Source organism: Camelus dromedarius, chromosome 23 (genome assembly GCF_036321535.1).
Source record: "Camelus dromedarius isolate mCamDro1 chromosome 23, mCamDro1.pat, whole genome shotgun sequence".
Lineage (NCBI taxonomy): Eukaryota > Metazoa > Chordata > Mammalia > Artiodactyla > Camelidae > Camelus > Camelus dromedarius.
The window spans coordinates 10,024,126-10,044,860 of NC_087458.1; the positions used below are offsets into that span (position 1 = coordinate 10,024,126).

The 20,735-nt window shown below is 57.0% G+C and overlaps 1 protein-coding gene across 1 annotated transcript; it reads right to left on the minus strand.

The window, feature by feature from the left end:
- Nucleotides 1-709: 709 nt before the first annotated feature.
- On the minus strand, nucleotides 710-18,817 carry IGSF9 (immunoglobulin superfamily member 9). The gene is made up of 21 exons (XM_031435993.2): nucleotides 18,612-18,817; nucleotides 16,411-16,661; nucleotides 15,981-16,169; nucleotides 10,867-11,019; nucleotides 9,925-10,079; nucleotides 9,565-9,682; nucleotides 7,971-8,112; nucleotides 7,713-7,858; nucleotides 7,479-7,621; nucleotides 6,076-6,216; nucleotides 5,418-5,534; nucleotides 5,066-5,216; nucleotides 4,765-4,888; nucleotides 4,347-4,522; nucleotides 3,840-4,090; nucleotides 3,548-3,632; nucleotides 3,275-3,451; nucleotides 2,980-3,022; nucleotides 1,787-2,647; nucleotides 1,410-1,537; nucleotides 710-1,201 (listed from the first exon to the last, which is right to left on the minus strand). Exons 2-21 carry the CDS (start codon nucleotides 16,466-16,468, stop codon nucleotides 1,011-1,013), a joined length of 3,549 nt encoding a protein of 1,182 aa, XP_031291853.1. The 5' UTR covers nucleotides 16,469-16,661; nucleotides 18,612-18,817; the 3' UTR covers nucleotides 710-1,010.
- Between the last annotated feature and the right edge of the window lie 1,918 nt (nucleotides 18,818-20,735).

Sequence of the window (20,735 nt, forward strand, 5' to 3'; positions counted from 1 at the left end):
CCATTGTCCATACCCCCATATTCCAGTGATTCCCTGGGAGGCCAGTGTTTCCACTGCTCCGTGCCTTCACACAGGCTGTTCCTCTGCCTGGGAGGCTCTCCCTTCCTTGACTGACTTCTCACCTGCTCTACCCCTCACCGACTTTGTAACTTTGGGGCAAATTACTAAAGCACTCTACATATCAGTTCCCCAGTCTGTAAAATTGAGCTAGTAGTCCTACCTACCTCAGAGTTGTAGGGAATTAAATGATACATGTAAAGAACTTAGAGCATTATCTGGCACATGCTCAGTTTTAGCTATCACCATTGTTCTCACTTTGATGGGGATGCTCAGGAGCACCCATAGGTAGCATTTGTCCCAGCACAAGCTGTAAGCATTCAGTTTGCTGATTCCTCCCTTTGAGCTACCATAATAACCAACACATAGCTTTATCACAGAACTTATCGCATCATACTGTAACTATTTCTTTACTTGCCTGCTTCAACGACCAGAAAGAACTCCCCAAGGGCAAAGACATGTCTTGTAAACTTTGTACTTTCTCAGCATCAAGCTCAACGGCTGGTCTCCAGTAGCTGAGTAGGCACTCAGTAAGTGTTTTTTGAATGGATGTTGAATGCATCTCCATTCATTCAGGAAGAGTCCCCTCCTTTTTTAGGGTTCAGAGATTTTTCTACCTCTCTCTCAGATTAAAAGCCAGATGACACACAGAAACAGTTTTCAGACTTTCTTTATTCACCTGTAAAAAACCTCACCCACACCACAAACACCACACACACACACACACACACACACACACACACACACACACACACACACGGGCATACCTAAGATCCCTGTTTCAGTTCCCAGATCCTAGGGGTTTCAGCACATACAGCCCACACCAAGCCCACAGTCAGGGTTTGTGCCTGAGCACCAAGGGCCAGGGGCAGTGTCCCAGGCTGAAGCTAGGTCTTGCTGGGGGCCTCCTTTGCAGGATCCGTATGCCTTCACCCTGCCTCACATTAGGGTGTTCACAGCAGAGTGGCCTGCTCAGGGTGGGAGACTGGCTGTCGATAGGCTAAATAGGCTGGTAGCCGAGCCCGAGCGGCATCTCGGCGGCGGCGGAAGGCCAGGAATTCCTCCCGAAGGGCAGCACAACGGGCCTCAGGGCCAGGAGCATGGGCAGTGGTCAAGAGGCAGCTCTCCTCTGGAGTCTTCGCACCTGCAAGAGGGCAGAACAAGGAAAGGAAGAAGTCTTAAGGCCCCCTGGGTGCAGTCTCAAGGTTTCCCAGCACCGTGAAGTTCTCTAGGGCCTCCCAGGGCTGAGGAGACAAGGGAGTGAGAGGAGAGTGCCTGGGGCACAGGGCCCCACTGGTAGCAGACTGGGTCAGCGAGGCTACGGTGCCCGCCTTTCTAGGGGGCTCACACACCTAGCTCTGGCTCAGCTTCAAGTCGAGATCGAGGGCCAGCCAAGCCCAGGTGCAGAGTCTCCAGCAATTCCATGTCCCCTGGGAATTCTGAGTCCCATTCATAGTTCTCATCCACAGATGTGTTCCTCCTGTTAAAAGGGGCAAATGCATGGTGTGGATGGGGGAACAGAGGGTGGCCAGAAAAGCCAGAAAAGGAGGGACCCCACATGGAGGCTGGACCATGGGTTTCCTCTGAAGATCCCTGGGCCTCAGCAAAAGCTTCCGCAAGGAGACAGCTCTCCTAGTCCCAGGGTGGGAATGGAGCAGAGAAGGCCAAGGGCGTAGGAGAGGGCTGGGGAGAGTCTGATAAGGCAGGGTTGGGCAGGGACTGCCCTCACCTTTTGCTGACTGTCACCACATGCTCCCTTCGGGGCCACCTCTCAGGGCCACTGGCCCAGCTGCTGGTGTCTCCTGGAGCGGGGCTGAGGTAGCTGCCTCCTGCAGAGGGGGCTGTGGAGGGGGGCCGAAGGAACGAGGCGCTGCCCCGCCCGCTGCTCTGGCTTGTGAGGCTGCCCCGAGGGGCGGCAGGGAGTAGGCTTGGCAGTAGCCGCTCCCTGAGTGTCCAGTCAGCCAGTGCTGTGTATGGGGGCTCTGGGGGGGCCCCAACCCCAACCACAGCACCCTGAAGCACTGCTGTGGAGGACTCTGAGGGGGAGTCCAGGGTGTGGAGGAGAGATGAGGTGGGGCCAGGCCTAGTATCCATGTAATCTGGGGGTGGAGCAGGCCTGGGCTCCTCCAAGGGGGGCCAGTCTCCATCTACATTCATCTCCCGGAAGAAGGGCAAGCTCAGGTACTGAAGCAGGGGTCCTGGACCTGGGAGCGGACTGGGTGGGGCTGCAGGAGGGAGTCCCACAGGGCTGATGTCTGCAATGCAGAGGGGCTGGGGCATCCCACTGGGGCTGCTGCTGCTGCAATCATAGGACCTGGCCTGACGCCGGGCTGGGGCCCGAGGCTCCGCCTGCTCCAGGCCCGACCTTTCTTGGGGGGCCCCCACGTTGGGTCCCATCACAAAGCGCCCATCTGGTCCCCGGCAAATGGGCTCCAGGGGTAAGGGCCCCCGGCTAGGTGGAGGATCCGGAGGGGGGCTGGGGGATCCAGCAGGCTCCCCCCAGAGCAGACTCTGGCGCAGGCTGGGGACTGGGGAACCCTGGAGTTTCAGCTTCGCCACGCTGTCAGGACTGCCCGAGCCCGGAGCAGAGCTGGGGAAGGACAGGAGATCAGGGTCTGTGGTAGGGGGCCAGTCCCCCTCCCAGGAACCAGCGTCAGGCCTTGAGAGGTTTGATGCAGAACAGAGCAGAGCTAGGGAGAGCAAGGGAGAAAAGGACCCACATGGTGGAGGGGTGGAGGGGTGTAGGGAAGGCACAGGCAACACTGGACCGGCCCCCAGGCTGGGGCCTCTGCACTCCCATCCTCACCTCCCTCTCACTTCTGTTCCCTCTCCTATCCCTCCCCAAGGTGCAGAAAAGGAAGCAGAGAACCCTGGCGCTCATAGTGGGAAGGGAGAGGAAGGCAAGGAAGTGGAGGGACTTACTGTGGAGCTGACTTCCCGGTGGGAGAGAAGATAAGAGGTGGATCTGCAAGGGCAAGAGAACTAGAGGTGACACAGGCAAAACCAAGCCCCACCAGGGCTCAAGGCGCTGACCTTCTCACCCAGCATCAGGCGCCCAACCCCATAGGCTCTGTAAAAGTGGAGGCCAGTCAGGAAGCAGGACGCGGGAGGTGGTAACACACCTGGCCCATGCTGGAGGGAGGTCATTTTTCCTCCAGATAGGAGGTGCTTATGGAGGGGCGTGGCCCTCATGTGGGCGGGGCCCCAGGTGGCCTACCTTGGCGGAGGCGTTTGCGGCGGCGACGCGCAGCTCTGCGCCGGTTCATGAGGCAGGCGGCCAGGATGCTCACGAGGACAGCCACGCCCAGGAAGCAGACCCCGCCCACCACGCCGGCCAGCACCGGCTGGGGCAGGAGGCCGGGCAGCTGGGTGCGCGAGGGATACACCTCCAGGCCTGGGCAAGGGGCCACGAGGAAGGGTCGGTGTCCACGACTTAGTGGGCTCCCAGACCCTCAATCCCCAGGGCTCTGCCCTCCTGCCAGGTTCTCACCGGAAGTGGAGACGTTGGCCGTGTTGCTGGGGTCGCTGACATAGCTACCGGCAAAGGCCACAAGGCGGAACTCATAGAGAACATCCTGGGGGTTGGGGTCCAGGAAGGGGGTCAGGGCCCAGCACCGCCCACCCCACCCCATCCTGAGAGACTCTGCAGTCCTAAGGGAAGGATGGAGTAGGAGCCGGAGGGGAGGACGGTCCTATCAGGGTGAGAGCAGGTTTGGGGAATGGAGCAGTGTGCTTGAAGAGCGGCTGGGAGGACCCTCCCTGTGCCTGCCTCCCACACCTACCTTGATAAGTCCTGGCACCAACAGCTGCATTTCAGTGCCTGCCACGGCCCGGTCCAGCACCTCCCAGCCCTGGGCGCCTTGCCGACCCTCCAGGACGTAGCCATCCAGTCTCTTAGGGACCAGTTCTGGAGGATCCCAATGCAAGAGTACCCCCCGGGGTGTCCTCACTGCCACCAGACCTCGGGGAGGGGACAGGGGAGGCAGCATCTCTGTTGGGGGTAGGCTGGGGGCAGCTGGTGTGGTAGGAAGCCCTGAATGGGACAGAGAGGCCTGTAAAGATTGGATTTCCGGGGCTCCTCCCCTGCTCCCCTGGACTTCCACAGCCCCTGGTGCCCAGCTGTTCTCCCAGAGTCCCTGAAGACAAGTCTGGATCATCCTCCACGAACCCCTCTGGCCCCCAGGCTGTCGGGCACCTCTGCCTCCTCCCACCCAGATCCTCCCATATCCAGATTTTCCCTACAGCCCGTCCCCATCCTTGTCTGCTGCTCTGGGTAAGAGGCCTCTCACCTTCAGGGGCAGACAAGACGATCTCGCTGAAGGGTCCACTTCCCAGCTTGTTCTGAGCGAGGACGCTGAACTGGTACTGGATGTGCGGCTGCAGCCCTGGCACTAGGAGGTGAGCAGCCCCCATTGGCACCGCCAGGGACACCCAGTCGTGGTGGGCTCGGTCCGGCCTCTTTGCCCTGGAGGACAGGAGGAAATGGGGGGCACCTCATGAACTAGGAAGAGCAGGAAGGTAGGAGTCCAGAGAGGTGACCTCTCCCCCCACCCCAACCATCCAGGGTCTCAGGACCTGGGACCTAAGATTCTCTAGAAATCAGGCAGCAGAGTTAGGGCAGGGCTGGGATGGAGGGGTGGGAGAAGGGCAGAGGGCCAGAGAGAATCCAGGTGGGGAGAAAAGGAGTAGCAGGGCCAGGTCACTCACAGTGGGGTGTACCAGACACTGAATCTCTGCAGATAGCCACCATCAAAGCCAGGCTCCCAGGAGACATTGGCACCCTTGGGCAAAGGCATCACGGACACATTGGTGACCACGTGGGGGCTGGTGCCTGGGTAGGGGGAATGGAGGGATGATGGTCAGGGCCCTGAGGCGTGGTGAAAAACTCAGGGGAGTCCCAGAGCTTCTGCCCTCCACCCATCACCCCAGGGGCTCCCCACCCAAGATCCCCATCGGGGCCTCTAAAAAAGACTCATTCCCCTCTCCAGCCAGCTCTGCAGCCACTAACCCAGCACGTAGACATTTGTGGAGGTGGCCACCCGGGCCACAGCATTGCTGGCCGTGCACTCCCAGCGCCCATGGGCCTCCTTGGTCAGTGGTCGCAGGATGAGGCTACTGTTGCTGTCCACCTGGGCCTGGCCCTGCAGCCCCCGGCCCACCTACAGAACCACTGGTCAGCCCTGAGGACACACGCAGCCACCCCTCACCAAGGGCGCCACTCATCTCTCCAGGAGCTCATTTCCACCCCACCCTGCCTCTGGCAGCCTCTCTCCCAGCCACCCTCCTCCCACAACATGGCCAGGGGCACGGAGGCGGGGGTGGGGACATGCATACAGGCAGAGTTGGGTCAGCAGCCTTACCTTGGCCCAAGAGATAGTAGGAGATGGGTCTCCTCGGGCAGAGCAGGGGATGAGTAGCTCCCGCCCTACTTCTTGGAAATATTCTTCCTTGGGCCGTTCTAGAAAAGCTGGGGGAGCCTGCAAGCCAAATCCGGCATTGAGAGCGGGCTCTCTCACACTGCTGTCTAAGGGTCGTTACTCCCCCTCGCCGGGGCCCCTTCACACCACATCTGTCTCCATGGCTCAGTGTCTCTCTTGCTCTGTCTGTTCTCCAGGGGCTGGAGACAGTGGTGGGAGAGAAAAGGACTGATGGGCGGGAGGCCTCTGTGGAGATATACAAGCCTCAGTGGACACCCTTCACCCTCCCCTTTGCTCCCCACTCTCTTCCTTCCAGAGAGAGGCTGCACGGTCCCAGTTTAAGGGGTGGGGTGGGCAGGGTATCTTACTTTGTGGATGTGTTGTGTGACTCATGTCCCACCTCCCCAGCACCATCTCTGCAAAAACCTCTGGGATGGCATCTGACAGCTGCTGCTGTAGCCACCGTGGGAAATACAGATTTGGAAGTCCCTCCCTAAGAGTGTCTGTCCCACCCCCTCCATCAGCCTGGTGTCACTGCCAGGCTCATCTTCAGCCACCTGACCCGCTGTGGCTGACACCCTTCCCCACCCCCGAGCCTCACCTTGAGGAGCACACGGGTCACCGGGGAGGGCCCTGCAGTCCCAAGACTGTTGTAGGGGGTGCAGGAGTATTCTCCCAGGGCATCCTCGTTCCCCAGGGCAATGACCAGGGAGCCTTCTGGGCCCTGGGACCAGCCAGGGAACTGGAAGGAAGAAGAGAAGACAACCAGAGAGGGACTCAGCAGCAGCAAGCCCAAGATGGAGAGAGGCAACTGTCGGGAGGGAGCCAGCCCGAGAGACCCACGTCCTCGCAGAGGATGCCACACCCCTACCTCTGAGCTGGACCTCTCTCTGAATTCCAGCCCTTCCCCTCTCTTTCCTACAGAGAGGCCGCTACGAATGGGTGAGAAGGCCAGGACCGCAGCCTCCGAGGGAGCCACTCGCAGGGAATCCAGTGTGAATGGTGCCCCCGGGGCTGAGTGATGTGGACTCCCTGCCTGCTGGGTCCTCACCTAGTTGTCTTCCCACGGTGACATTCTACGATGACCTTCCGCACCGTCCACCCCGTATCAGTTCTTCCCGGCTTCCCGATTTCTGTGTTAAAGGCTAACATCTGACTCCTCACTCACTCACTCTCCGTGTCTGTCCCATCCATCTTCGCATTGTCCTCTCTAACCCAGGCCCCATAACCTCTCATCTGCACCCTCATTTCAACAGCCTCTGAGCCCCTCTCCGTAGGTCCACTCTCTTCCCCCTCCATCCCATCTGACAGACCCCACTGCTTACAGCTCTGACGCAGTCACACCATTGCTCAAGCAAGGTCACTGGCCCTGAACACCTCTGGACTTTATTTTAAAACATTCAGCAAAAACGTATTGAGTATTGCAATCTCAGAAGCCCTGGGGACACTGGATTAAAAGATGCAACACTAGCCCACAAGGAATTTACAGTCTTTGCAGACAAACAAAAGATCTCAATTGCCCTGGAATGAGGTAATAAGTTGGCATCTATAATTCCTCCTTTTGATCCCAACCCGTCTTTCCAGATTTCTCCAGACCATTCCTGTCCCCACAGGCACTGGAGCTCCCACCCAACTGGACGACTCATTATGCCATAAAGGCGCTATACAGTTTCCTGCCTCTGGGCCCTGGTTTCCGTGTGGAATGTCTGTCCGCCCTTCAGGGCCCATCCCCAGTCCCAGAAGGCGCTGCTGAGCTGTCCTCCACCAGCCCCAAGAGGACATGCTCGCCCCTTCCCTGGTCTAGCAGTGTCTGAGTTGCTGTCCTCCCCCCCGGGCACGGTGTCTGTTTGCTCCTGCTCCCCACGTGACACCCTGCACAGCACCTTGTGAGAAGTGGATGTTCCCCAGTCACTGAACTGAATTAAACTGAGCTGACTACACCCCAGCGGTCCTGATTAAAATACTACCAAGCGAAGCCCTCTCTCCCCTCCCCCAAGCCCGTACCTTGTCCAGCTGCAGGGCCTGCCCATCCTTGGTCCAGCTGACAAAGAGCAGTGGGGGGTTGGCACGAACTGGGCACCGGATCACCCCCCGCATGCCCACGGGCAGGGGTGTCTCAGGAGGCATCGCGGTCACCTGGGCTGGGTCTGGGGGAAGCAGTGGTGAGTCATGGAGACAGAGCTGGGCCTGGCCCAGCTGAGGGGAGCAGTCTGGGGAGGGCACAGGGGTCAGGCTTACAGAGCACAGTGAGGTAGGCAGAGGCCGAGGGCGGCCGTGGGAGGCCGTTGCTTGGCACACAGGTGTAGCGGCCGGCATCATCAGGCTGGGCGGCCTCCAGCCGCAAGCTGCCATCCACCAGGATCCGCACTCGGGACTGCAGGCGGCTGCAATATGGAGGCCGGGGATTGGGGGTGGGGTGGGCCAGGCCTTGCTTAGCCAAAGGATTTCTTAGTCAGCCCACCAGTTCCCCATCCCCACCGCATCTCCAGGCCTCACCTAATGTGGAAGACATTGATGCTGTCCTGGAACCAGCTATAGGTGAGGTTAGCAGGGTACGCCTCAGCCCGGCAGGCCAGGGAAACATCCTGGGAGGCATTGACCGTGCTGTTCTTGGGGGGCACCACAATGACTGGGGGTCCTGTAGTGGGGAGCACAAGGGGAAGGAGGGGCCTCAGCGCAGTCTTCCAGGAATCTTGAGGTTACTTGTACAATTCTTCCCAGGTCTGCCCTCTGGAATACAGGGCTGGATGCTACCGCTTGGGGAATGCAAATAGGTCCTAACTCTTGTATGTAACAAAAGTTCCTCCTCTCCCCGAGGCCAGCTCCCCTTCCCACCAGGGACAACCCCATTTACCCAGTTTCCTCTGTGTGTGTGTGTGTGTGTGTGTGTGTGTGTGTGTGTGTGTGTGTGTGTGTGTGTGTGTGTGTGTGTGTGTGTGTCTGTGTTGGGGGCGATCAGTTTTAACTCTCTGCACATTTACCCTTTACATCCCTCATCTGTCACATCTTAAATCACCTCTGTGTCTCCTACCCTAATCCATGTACCCAAAACATTACCCAAGATGCTGCAGCACTCCCAGGCTCCAGGCTCCCCCATCTCTGCCACTCTGATGCCATTCATGCAGAAATGCTCCCTTTGGCCACAGAACACTTCTGCTCAAGGACCCACCACAGTTCCTGGCTCCTAGTACACTAAGCTCAGACTTCTTGACCCAGCCCATGGGCCCTTGTTATCCGAACCATCTTTTCATATGTCAACCCTTCCAAACTCTTTCGGGCACTAAGGGCAGCTGCTGTCTCCCCTCTCCGGGCTCCTGCTGCACGAGCAGTCAGCAGTAAGACGTAATGATATGAGCTGGCCTACAGAGCACCTCCAGGCCCGCCGGGCACCGCTAAGCACTCTACCTGCATCATCTCATTTAATCCTCACCAGAGCCTTTTGTGGTGGGAATGACTGTCTCCACTCCACAGATGAAGAAATGAAGGCTCAGAGGCAGAGAGGCTGTGTGATGACTTGCCCGAGATCAGCAGGGAAGGCAAGATGCATGTTCAGGCCTTCTCCACGCCGGACTGCACCCTTAACCACTGCCCCGCGCTGCCTTTCCAGCAGCGCCCGGGGAAGCCACACTTCACTGATGTGGCTTATCCTCCCCCGTAGGTGGGAGGCTCCACGGAGGCAGGGTCTACTTCTCCAAAGGGAGGGTCTTGGCCAGGAATTACTCCGTGGTTGGTTGAACCTAATTAAATTCTTGTAACAGTCCTGAGAGGTAGGGATGAACCCCTCTGTACAGATGAGGAAACTGAGGGTCGGGGAGCTACATGGCTCATGGTCTAACCCCAGGACCCACGCCCGTTCCACTGTGCCACACTGCTGGGCACTACGTATCTACTGTCTGTTCACTGATCCTTTTACAAGCAAGATGCTGGTTTTAGAGGAACAGCTTGCATTAGGAGGTCCTTCCTCTTCATGGGACCCTGCCTTCAAGCACAAGTCTCCCCCTGCCCCAATCCTGCTGTGTGCACCCCCAGCCTCAGGTCACAGTCCTCTCACACAGATGTCCTATTTCCCAGCCCTCCCTGGGGACAGCACCTAGCACCAGCAGCTGGGTGGCGTGGGTGGAGCTGCCCTCAGTACTGGAGGCTTGGCAGGTGTAGACTCCAGAGCTGCCTCGCTCCACCTGCCGGATCCGCAGGGTCCCGTTCTGCACCTAGAGGAGAAGTCAGTGAGGAAGGACCCACGTGTCCCCTTCCCACGGCAGGACTCAGACCCTGCACTTCCGAGGCTGGCCAGCAGAGGGAGAGAGCGTGCCAGGCTCAGGGAAGCCAGTGCAAAAACCCTTGTCTGGCCAGTCTCCCAGTCTGGCCTTCCTCCCTGTCCTCCAGCCCCACTCCCAGGCCTCCACCTGCCCCACATTCTACCTGGTCCACCCTGTCCAGCCTGGAGACTCACCTGCACCTGACTCTGGCCTTGGCCAAGGTCCTGTCCTCGGAGCTTCCAAGTCACACGAGGTTGGGGGCTGCCACGGGCCACACAACGCAGGGTCACGGGCTCCAGTTCCCGCACTTCTAGCACCTGGGGAGGTGTCTCCAGGAACTGAGGGGGCGCTGCAAGGAGAGAGGTGTCAGGGATGGCCAGAGGGGTGATCAGCCCAAAGAGCAGCATCCAGGGACCAGAGAGCTGCAACAGTGTTGCAGCCCTCAGCCCACCAACCTGCCCAGCTTCACAGGAATTCCTAGCCCAAGGCTACCCTGTCTGCTGCACCGGGAGCCTAGTGGGGACTGTACCAGCCCATCTCCACACGGCCTGCAGAGTTGGCAAGAGAGCTGAGCACAGGCTGGATGTTCAGAGCTGGGAGAGAGCTAGGTGCCCTCCGGAAGAGCACTGTCCTGGGAGTCAGGAGGCCTGGGTTCTAGACTCTGCTCTGCCGCTCATTAGTGGCATGACCCGGTCTCCCAGTGCCCTCGTCTCCTCATCTATGAAATGGGAGTAATTATGATCTCCTTCCATCTTAGGGTTGAAGAGAGGATTCGTGAAGTACTGGGTTAAACAGTGTTTTGAAAAAACAGAAAGTTATATATATATATATATATATATATATATATATATATATATATATATGAGCTATGTTTCACCCAGGGCTTAACACCCCCTTACCCCCAACCCATCACCTTCTCCTTGCCAGCAAGGCAGGAGCAGGGAAGAGAGAGGAAGAAGTCGTAACACAGAACTGAGAAGGCTAGCTGGATTTCAATTTGAAGAACCCAAAAGGTGGGGTGGGTGTGGATGGGAGGGATAAGATGCAAACAGGCGTGTCTGTGAGGGTGGGGCCTTCCCCTCTTCCTCCTCATTCTGCTCCCCTCCCTTCTCCTCTGCCTGCCCCCAGCTTCGTACAGTTGACTGTGAGGTGCACCCAGGAGCCGTTGGCAGAGTCGTCTTCGGGGCTGTGCTGGTCCAAGAAGAGCACACGGCACTCATACCAGCCCTGGTCTTCAGCCCGGAGCCCCTCGATCTGGAGAGATGCCCCCTTCTGAAGCCGGACACGCCCTGGTGGGGGAGCCCTGAGTCAAGGGTGCTGAAAGGACCCCTTGGGAACCCCAACCCCCTGGTCACATTTTCAGAGGTCAAGGTTCAGTCTCTCCCAATTACCCTGGAAGAGTGGGGTCGGGACAGGTACAGTTGGGTCATGGAGGCAGCCCCCTCCCTCAGCCCCTCTGAGGGCTCCTGTCTTTCAGCAGCTGGGACCCAGCTTAGACAGAGAGAAACCCAGAGCGGCAGTAGGCAGACCAGACACTCCACTGAACTACACGAGGCTTCCTGGACTGTACGGGGAGGGGGCCGAAGAGCCAACACTGGGTCTCCTCTGCATTCACACAGAATCTGCCCATCCCTGAGCTCTCTGTGTAAGGGGGCTCCCGGGAGTACTCCTGCCGGAGGACTCTGTCCCCAGAAACCATAGTAGTGTCTGGGGCCTGAGCGGGGATCCAGACCTCGCCAATCAAAGCCTCTAATCCACCAGGGCTATTATCAGCGGCCTAAGCGCCTTAGGGTGGCCAGAGTCCAGCCCAGCCAGGCAGCAAGGTCAGCAGCCTCCTCACCCCCTCCCCTCATGCCCCAGGGCATCCAGGCCCGTCTGACAGACTCCACAGAGCTCCACAAAGCATCCAGCCCCTAGCCGAGCAGACACTGCCCTTCCACCTCTGTCAGCATCCACACCACACCACCAGGTTCGGATGGAGGGTGCCCCCTGAACCCCTCAGCCCCCTGCCCTGGCAGATCCCTGCACCCCAGACGGGTTTGTGGGTCCTGGGTGGTGCAGCCTAGTGGGAGATGCACAGGCTGGGGAGCCACAGAGACCTAGCATCCAGCTCTGCCGTGCACTCCTTTGGCCAAGTTACTTAACCTCTCTCTCAGTGTCAGCTTCTTCATCTACAAAATGAGAGAGAGAAAGAAACCCAGGAGGGGTGGAGGCGAGGCAGGCAGCATGGTGTCTGGCATCAGCAGGGGCTCCAGTAAAAGCGGTTGAACAAATGAACGAGCAGACTTGAATTCAGCAGCCTGCATTCAACCTTGACCCCATCCCTTACAGGGGGACACGTCCTCGCCCTCTTCTCCCCTGTATCAGTGAAGAGCGCCCCCGGGCACGTCACCCTTCCAGAAATCTGGTGTCCCCTAGACTGTTCTCTGCATTACCCCTTCATCTGCATGTGCAGGAAACCTTTCAGATTCTACCTCCTAAATATCTTTTCCCTCTCTACCTGCTTCACTTCAGTCTAGTCTCAGAGCATCTCTCACCCAGGTTACTCCAACAGCCCACGAAGAGGTCTCCGTGCCTCCCACCCCCTGCCCTCTGCATCCACCAGCTGCCCGCCCCACCTCGACCTTGGACATGGACAGATGACGCTTTCTAAATCTTTGGGGTTATGCGCAAACGTAACCAGACTGTGCCCCGCCTTAGCCCTTCCTAACACTGGACAATCTGAAGCTCTTCGAGCACTCGCCCCCTCCAGTCTGTGTCCATTCCACCTCCAGGGTGATCTTTCTGAAACAGAATCAAAACCTGCAGTGTCCCTAAAGCCACCAGGGAAGGCGAGTTGGATGGCCAGGCTAAGGCTGGCTTTGTGGTCTTTTCTCTTCCAGGAATGAGTCCAGGGGTGCAGATTCTCTAGAAAGGGTGGAGCTGCTTACAGGGCTAGGTGTTTAAATCCCCACCTAGAAGATAAGCCTGGGTCTTGTAGGTAAATATTGAACAAAATCACACCCTTCCACCCACCGGGGGGCTCCTCAGTAACCCCAACCTGCCCAGCCATGGAAGCCCACAGACCCCACTGCAACCTCTTCTAAGTCCCATATGATGGTGATTTCATTATAATGACCGTCAAGCCCAACAAAGAAGGAAGAAGAGGGGAGGGAAACTGAGTTAGGGACACAGGCCACATCATACCAAGCACGGTCACCATTCTTAATCTTCCTAAGGATTCCATTATAGAGGAAGGAACTGAGGTTAGGCTTCCTTCAAAATCACACAGCCGCATGGGGGAGGATATAGCTTAAGTGGTAGAGTGCACGCTTAGCACACACAAGGCCTTGGGTTCAATCCCCAGTACCTCCTCTAAAAATAAACAAATAAGTGAGCTTAATTACCCCCCAATTTTTTTAAATAAATAAATTTTTAAAAATAATAAAATAAATTAAAAAAAAAGAAAAGTGAAAAATCACATTGATACAGCTAGGCCTTCTTTCTCATGATGCAGCGTACTTGCCAGTGCACACTGGTGTTAGTAGGATCAAGTGATGTTCAGGACACTGTCACTGAGCGTCTTTAGTATGCTCTCACTCAGAGGATGCTGCTAGCCAATGGGCAACAGCTCCAAATAGCTGTTGATCAGAACATCCAATAAAGTGTACTGTCTGTCCTAACTTCTCTGTGAGATATGGACCACCAGACCTGGAATGTTACAGAAGAGCAAGATGGCCAGAGGCAGGCAGGCCGGAGTCCCCTGAGTCCTGAGCCCCCCTCCTGGAGGCCCGCCCTCCACTTGCACAGCCAGAGCCTGAGGGACTTCAGGGGTACGTGGAGGGAGCAGGAGACACAGTCTTCGCTCTCAGAAGGCAAGGAGCCCACACCCATGTGCATGTGCAAGTTCACATACACACAGAAGCTCACAAATGGTGCTGACTGTGCCCAGATGTTGCAAGAGACTATGGAGCAAGAGGGGTATGGAAGGCTTCCAGGAAGATGAGACCATGCAGAGAGTTTTGAAGGATAAATAGTAGGAAGAGGAAATGACTAGAGGGGGCAGGGGTGTTCTAAATGGAGGAGGAGATAACTGATTTTCATCAGACAACTCAGGACAGTAAAAAAAACTCATGTCCCTTCTGCTGTATGGGGTACCTCGAAACTCCTAAGAAATTCAGCACAAAAGTCAAAGACCAAAAGCTGGTCCCATGGACCAGAAGAGTCGGTCTAAGACCCACCCCAGGAAAGCTGGTGCAGAAAAAGTCAAGCCGCGGTTTCGCACCACGCGGGCGCTCTGTGCAGGTTCCGTGCTGGGTACTTTACATACAGGGGCTAACTTAACCCTAGAATTTAATCCTGGCTAGTTTTATATTGCCTTTTACCACTTCTGTACTGTACATCCAGTCTCCTCTGCTAGACGGATTCTAGAATCCTCAGATTGGAAGCCTTCGGTTCAGTGTGATCCCTAAAGCTCCCAACAGTCTCTCTCGTGGTCCCTCCCACATTCTAGGCCACAGGCCTCACACACAGTCCCAGGCCATCTCCCCTTCACTTGCCCAGAGGGTTTATGACAGGACAGCATTGTCCTTAGCAACCTCCACCTCCCGTTGCCTAGCAACTGCAGTCCGGAGTCCTCCACACAAAGGCAGAGAGGCCCCTTCCACACTGGGATGCAGTAAAAGGGTTAATGGGCGCAGGGGCCTCCCTTCCTGGGCCCTGACTCCCCAGACTAGCCCTGGCCCGACCTGGAGCTGCAGACTGGGGGCAGGGGTGGACCCGAAGGGCAAGGGGAGGAAGAAAGCCCCAGAGGTTCCTGCTCACAGCTCTTGCAGCTCAAAGGAACACCGCAGAGACAGGAAGAAAACCCACAGGTAGCAAAGTGGCTGCTCTTCAGTGGTCTGTCTGCTGGAGGGACCTCAAGACAAGACAGAGGGCAGAGGGGAGTGGCATACCTCCCTGTGGGAGTCCCAAGGAAAGCCCTTCTCTCCCCTCTCCTCCACCTCCCCCAGCCTTACCCTCTGTAGGACCATGTTCAGAACCTGCCCAGCCTCAGCCCGGCAGCCCACCCCTCCCCAGCCAGGAAGGCAGAGGCAGGGACTGAGGAAGGTGGGGAGGGAGGGCTGGTGGGCAAAGCCATCATCTGTCTACTTGTCCTAATTGGGGCCCCCTTTCAGCAGTTCTCCTGGGGCTTGTGTAGACACATCCACTCCCACCAGGCTGTTTGCCAACAACTGCCCCCAGTTTGAAAATAAACTCTTCCCTTGTGTGGCACCTGCCTGAGCCTCCGCCCCTCTCAGCTCGGCCTGTCCTTTGGTGAGAGCTCAGCCAATCCTGTGCTTCTCCCAGGATTCAAACTAAAGAGGGAAAAGGGAGGGGGTCCCCTTCCCCCATCCAAGTCCTCCCAAGGTGGACTTTCCTGGGTCTTCCTCTGAGGAGGAAGCAGCCAAGCTCTCTTGCCAGCAGCCCCAGACCCAGCCGTAGGCCTCCCACACACTGCCCTCTGAGACAGCTAAACCGCTCAGATTAAGGCTCCATTGGGGATTAGGAGGAAGCTGAGCCTTTCGAGAGAGCCAGCTGGGCGCAGAAGGCCCCCAGGGAGGCCTATACACTATTTTAAGTCTCCACAGGAGCCACCTGAAGCAGCGATCCAGCCCCTCACATTTGCTGATCTGTAGGGGCGTCTGGTCCTCCCAAGCCCATCCTGTCTGTGCATATCTCGGCTGGACTCCGAATAAGAAGCAGCGGAGAAGCAGACCAGTCACAGACCCACCCACCCTGCTGCCCCGTCAGCCTTTTCCCTAGAAGCCTAGAACCCCCAGACTAGCATTTAGGAAAGTAGGGGAGGAGGAGGGCGGAGGAGTGAGCCAAGAGCAGAGCCAGGGACCAGGAGAGGGCCAAGGAGGGAGACCAGGGAGGATCAGCATGGAGTCTGGGAGGTTTCATGATGAAATCTAGGAAGAGTGATTAGAGAATTAGGATGGATACTTGAAATAAGGCTGCAGGATCTCCTTTGGAACAGACCACGTGGAGTTCTAAACAGCACAGCTATAGTGTGTGTGTGTGTGTGTGTGTGTAAATGAATGAATCCTTCAGTGCATTAACACTGCTTAGGAGCAGAGCCATGCTTGTTAAGTGGAGTTAAGGCAGTGGAGCTGGAGATGAGGTTGGGGCAGGGATAGAGCAGTTAAGAAGAGGTCTTGCGCCCACTTTACCCCGCCCGCCTTTGTTGGGGATACCTCCCAGCCTCCCACCTGAGGATAAGCCTTACCCACGTAATCAGGGTCGATGCGGGGAGAGTAGAGGCCGAACTGGATGAAGATGGGAAGCAGGAATCCAAAGCGCAGCCACTCGATGACGTGCAGAGGGGGCCGGCCGGCTGGGGGCAGCAGGTCACAGCCCAACACCGCACTCTCCCCAGCCCGGCCCACCACTGACACCACCTCGGGCTTCCCTCGACCTGCAGGGGGCAGGTGGCATGAAGACACAGCAGGGGACCAGAATCTGTGCTGGGAGGAGAGATACCCTCTCCACCTCCGTAGGCTCCCCAGGCCTTTGTGAAGTGATTGAGGGAATCCTTGACTTCCGTGGAACCAGTGTTATTCCTCCCCTCCCCCAGCACACTCACAGAGAACCCCCTGGGGAGCACCCCCCACCCGAAAGCCACCAGGGAGTTCTGGAGCCCAGGGAGTCCAGCTCACCGTCAGCCCCCTGGCTGATGATCAGGCTGAGGATGGCCAGACTGAGGCACCAAACCATAGCCCAGCTGCCTGCTCACCCGGCCCCTCCTATCCACAGGGGCCCAGACGGAGGGGCCCGGGGACGTCCACAGCCCAGCAAGCCCTGTCAATCCTTCTGATCAGGTAGCAGGTGTCAGCTCGCACTCTTCTGGGCAGTTAGGGCTTGGCTTACGGAACACCCGATGAAGCCGTTCTCTGGAGCACCACCAGATCTAGATGCAAAATTCAAGGCAACAGGCAGAGTGGGCCAGTATTGGACACCAAAAGAAACCTCAAAGTTAGAGAAAAGCTGGAGGTGAGCAAAGGATGAGAAAGGAGAGAAGAGAGCAGATAGGTAGAGGGAAGGGCTGAGGTGAGGGTACTGGGAGAGCGAGGGAGGGCTGGGTGGGGGGACCAGACAGGGGAGGACATGTAGGGAGCAGAGGATTTGAAAGATCTTAGAAAAAGCAGAATTCTGGGGATATCCAGATGACTAAGCCTCTTGGAGAGCTGAGCCAGGAGGGAACTGGGGTTCCTATTCACTGGGAAAAAGGCTTGTCAGGAAAGCACAGGAGATGAAGAGCCCCCACAGCCCACCCTCCTCTGCCTTTTCTTTCCTTAGTCCTGACGCCAATAACAAGGTAGCAGATCGCAAGGTAGAACCAGTATTATCACCTCCACTCCACGGTGATAAATAAAGACCTTAAGGATCTAAGAGAGAGTTGCTTGGGGGGCACAGAGCCAATCGAGGGCAAAGCCTGGGTGAGAAGCCCCTGAAAGTGGCCCTCAGGGCATCCCCACACAAATCCTCGCCTCAACCCCCCAGCCTCTGTGAACCCTGGAAGCTGGGGACCCTGTACCACTCTCTCCACTCAGCCTCCCAGCACTGCTTTAGCAGTGAATGAGTCAGGCAGCTGGGAGAGGAGGCGCTGCCTCCCCCACCTACCGGTATGGGGGGCCCAGGCAGCACCCTCCAGGTCTGGGCAGGTCCCTGGGCTGGTGGCTGGCACCGCTTCCTCTTCATGATGCTGCCAGGCAGCCCTCCCTCTGCCATACACCATGACCCAAGTTTCTCACCCCAGTTCCTCCCACTTACTCGTCCTCCATATCCTCAGGCCCAAGGTTTGCCAGGCTCTCCCTTCCCCAGCTCAGGGAGGGCATGGTCCGTGAGAAGCCAAAAAAGCCTGCAAGTTCCCTGGGGTGTACAAAGTGAGCCCTGGGGAATGAAAGGTGGAACTGTTGACAGCCCCAGCCCCTGAGCATCTAGGGAAGTCACAGAGGCAAATCCAAGTAGACTCTGCTCTGCGGGCCTCCACCCTGCTCTTGGTCTCCCAGTTCCCCACTGGCTATAAAACATCCTCCATGTCCCTCAGCCTGATCTCCGCCTCTACTTAATGGCCCTGCATGTCTAACTCACCAGCAAATATCTCCCTTGCTTCCCACTGCCCTCAGCCAGCTCTCCCATGCTTCCTGGACATATCCTTTTCCAAATGCATAGGAACCCCCAGTTCTCTCCTGGCTCAGTTTCCTGAAAACCTGAGTAACCCAGGTTTGCCCAGAATTCCTCTGCTTTTCCTAAGATCTTCACAACTCTTCTGCCCCCACCATGTCCTCACCTTTGTAGTCTCCCCACCCAGCACTCTCTCCCAGTACGGTTATCCCTACTTCTCATAGTCCCCACCAAATTCCCATTTTTCACACCTGATCTCCAATTGTACCAGGTCCTCTGTGCTTCAAGGAACTCTCTGTCTCCTCCGGAATCACCACCCACCCACCCATCCTCTCCTCTACCATCCTCTCCTCCCCGGAATTTCCCTCTCTAGAATTCTCCTACCTCAGCCCACAATACACTTCTGATACCCCGCCCCCAATTCTCTTCTTCCTCGCCTTCTCCGGACCCCTGGAACTCCTCCTTGCTTTTGGAACCCACCAGGAACCACCCCCCACCCCCTCCCCCTACACACATGCATTACCTCCAGAACTACTCCAGTTCTCCGGGGGCCCCACCCACCCACCAAGAATCCCCCGTTGCTCCCCAGAACTCCCCTAGTTCTGCTCCCCAAAGAATTCCACTTCTCTCCTCAAGTCCCTCGCTTTCTCCTACCCCCCAGAACTCCCGCACCGTTCTCCATCCCCCCGCCGGCACCCCTATTCCATTGCCCCCAGCACGCCCCCGCCCTCACCTGCTCCGCACCGCTCGGCTCCACTCTTCCAGCTACACAATAGGGGGCGGACCCGCCTCCCCGCCTCGGATGCCCCGAGCGCCTCCCGTCGCCCTGGAGACCGCCAATCCCCCTCCCGCGGCGGCCAATTGGAGCGAGCAGAAGGTGAGTCGAGGCGGGCGCGACCCCCGAGCGGCCTGGGAGTTGTAGTTTCGAGAGAGCAGGACTCGGTGGCACGTGGGCTTGGGTCGCCCCCTGCTGGAGCTCGATACAACGAAGCGTGGAAAGGCCGGTGCGCCGCTTCCCGCTTCCAGCTTGAGGAGCTAAGCCCGTCAGGGCCCGTGCTCCAGGGGTCGCAGGAGTTGGCCCTGCACACCCTCCTTCCCGTGTAGACTACCTTGGGGCCTCTCCTCTCCCCTAAAGGGCTTAACCGCAGATGCGGCAGCTAGGGTTGAAATCTGAGCCTGGCGGCAGGAGCACCAAGCGGGGAGCAGGACTCCCCGCCCTCTTCCCAGGGGATCCACCCCGCTCCTCTGATCTCCTCCCCCATCCCTATCCCCATCCCCACCTCCACACATTTCTTCTCTGGCCGGACTGGAAATACCTGTCTGCACTGGCGAGCTCCCAAACCTTGCCCAGGCTCCTCCCCCAGTGTGCAGAGGAGCCGGCTGCGCTCCTAGCCTCAGGTTGCCAAGTCAGCTCCCGCCGCAGCGCCCAGCAAAACCGCGCAGAGAAAAGAGCCCAGAAGGGAGAAGTGAGAGAGACATCCAGGCGCGGGAGACTGAGAGAGGAGGAATGAATTAAACCGTCGTTTACTGAACTCCTACAGGGTGCTGGATCCTGGACCACACGCTTTACGAGTCTTATGTAACCTGTACAGAGACCCTGTAAAGTAGGTGTAACTCCGTTTGACTAAAGAAAAAACGGCGCCTCCAGGAGGTGACGTAACCTTTCCAAGACTTCCTGTCTAGGACATAGCAGAGAAGGAACATGACCCAGCTGGGAATCCATCACACCCACCCCCTTAGAGACTTCAACCTCAGGCAAAAAGACATCTGGTATGTCTGCCCTGCAGAGCTTTCTGCTTCCTCAACTCGGTGCTGACTTGGGGAAGCAGGGTCATCAGCCCTTCCCCAGGAGGCTTGGGCGGTCTTAAGTCTACCCAGTGCTCCTCTGGAAGACTTTCCTGAAAACAGCACACTGATCTCACCCCAGTCTGAACTCCTGCCACTCAAAGAGTGCACCCGGCATCTGATTCCCAATCATGGCCTCAACACTGGGAGAGACCCTGCGCAACCCTGCGGAATTGGTCTAACCATAGCTCACACCAGCATGCCTGCCACATCTTCCCTCCAGGTGGTCACCCAGCCCTATCTGGCCACACCCTGGGCCAGGAAGCTCACCATCTCCCTGTAGTAACGCATTCCATCTTCAGGGACTTTGACTGCTGGAGATTTCTTCCAGGTGTAAATGTCTGGGTGCTTTTATGCCAAGACCTGAGATAAAAATAGGAGTGGGGGTAGCTGGGAAGGAGGCAGGAGCAGTGGTGTAGACTGCCACACTCCCCCTAGCAAATTCTCCCAAAGTGGCAGCCTTCAGCATGACTGCAATGTAGCAGACTGACCTAACAGTGCTAAGACTCTAATGAAAACATGTTAGTGGACACAGCATGGAAGCAAGGCCAGGCGGAATGCCTAGGAAAGATGGTCAAAGAATGAAGTCTTTTTTACATCTTGGCTCCTCACTGAACAGTGGGAAAGATCTCCCTCCCCCCACACCTTGTTAGAATTGGCTACATCTCTGGTTCAAAGGTTTCATTTCTGCGTCTCCAACGTCTTCTTTAGGATAAGTTAATCTCGTTTGGACATTAAAATAACTTTTTTATAAAATTGGGATTTAAAATGATTTTCCACTTTTTGAAGTTTATGATACGGTCATTTTTTTTTAATGTTTTTTATTACTGTCATTTGCTTTGATTCAGATGTATCTTGTTGGCTTCTTGGTAAGAAAAGGAACCTAGCCCTGAAACTTGTTCCCTCACCATGCCAGAAGTGAGAGTTGATGAAAATAGTCCCTGAGGCTCAAACCTAAAGATTTCTCTCTGGGTTGTCCTCACTCCACCATCATTATTAATCTCTGGGAAAT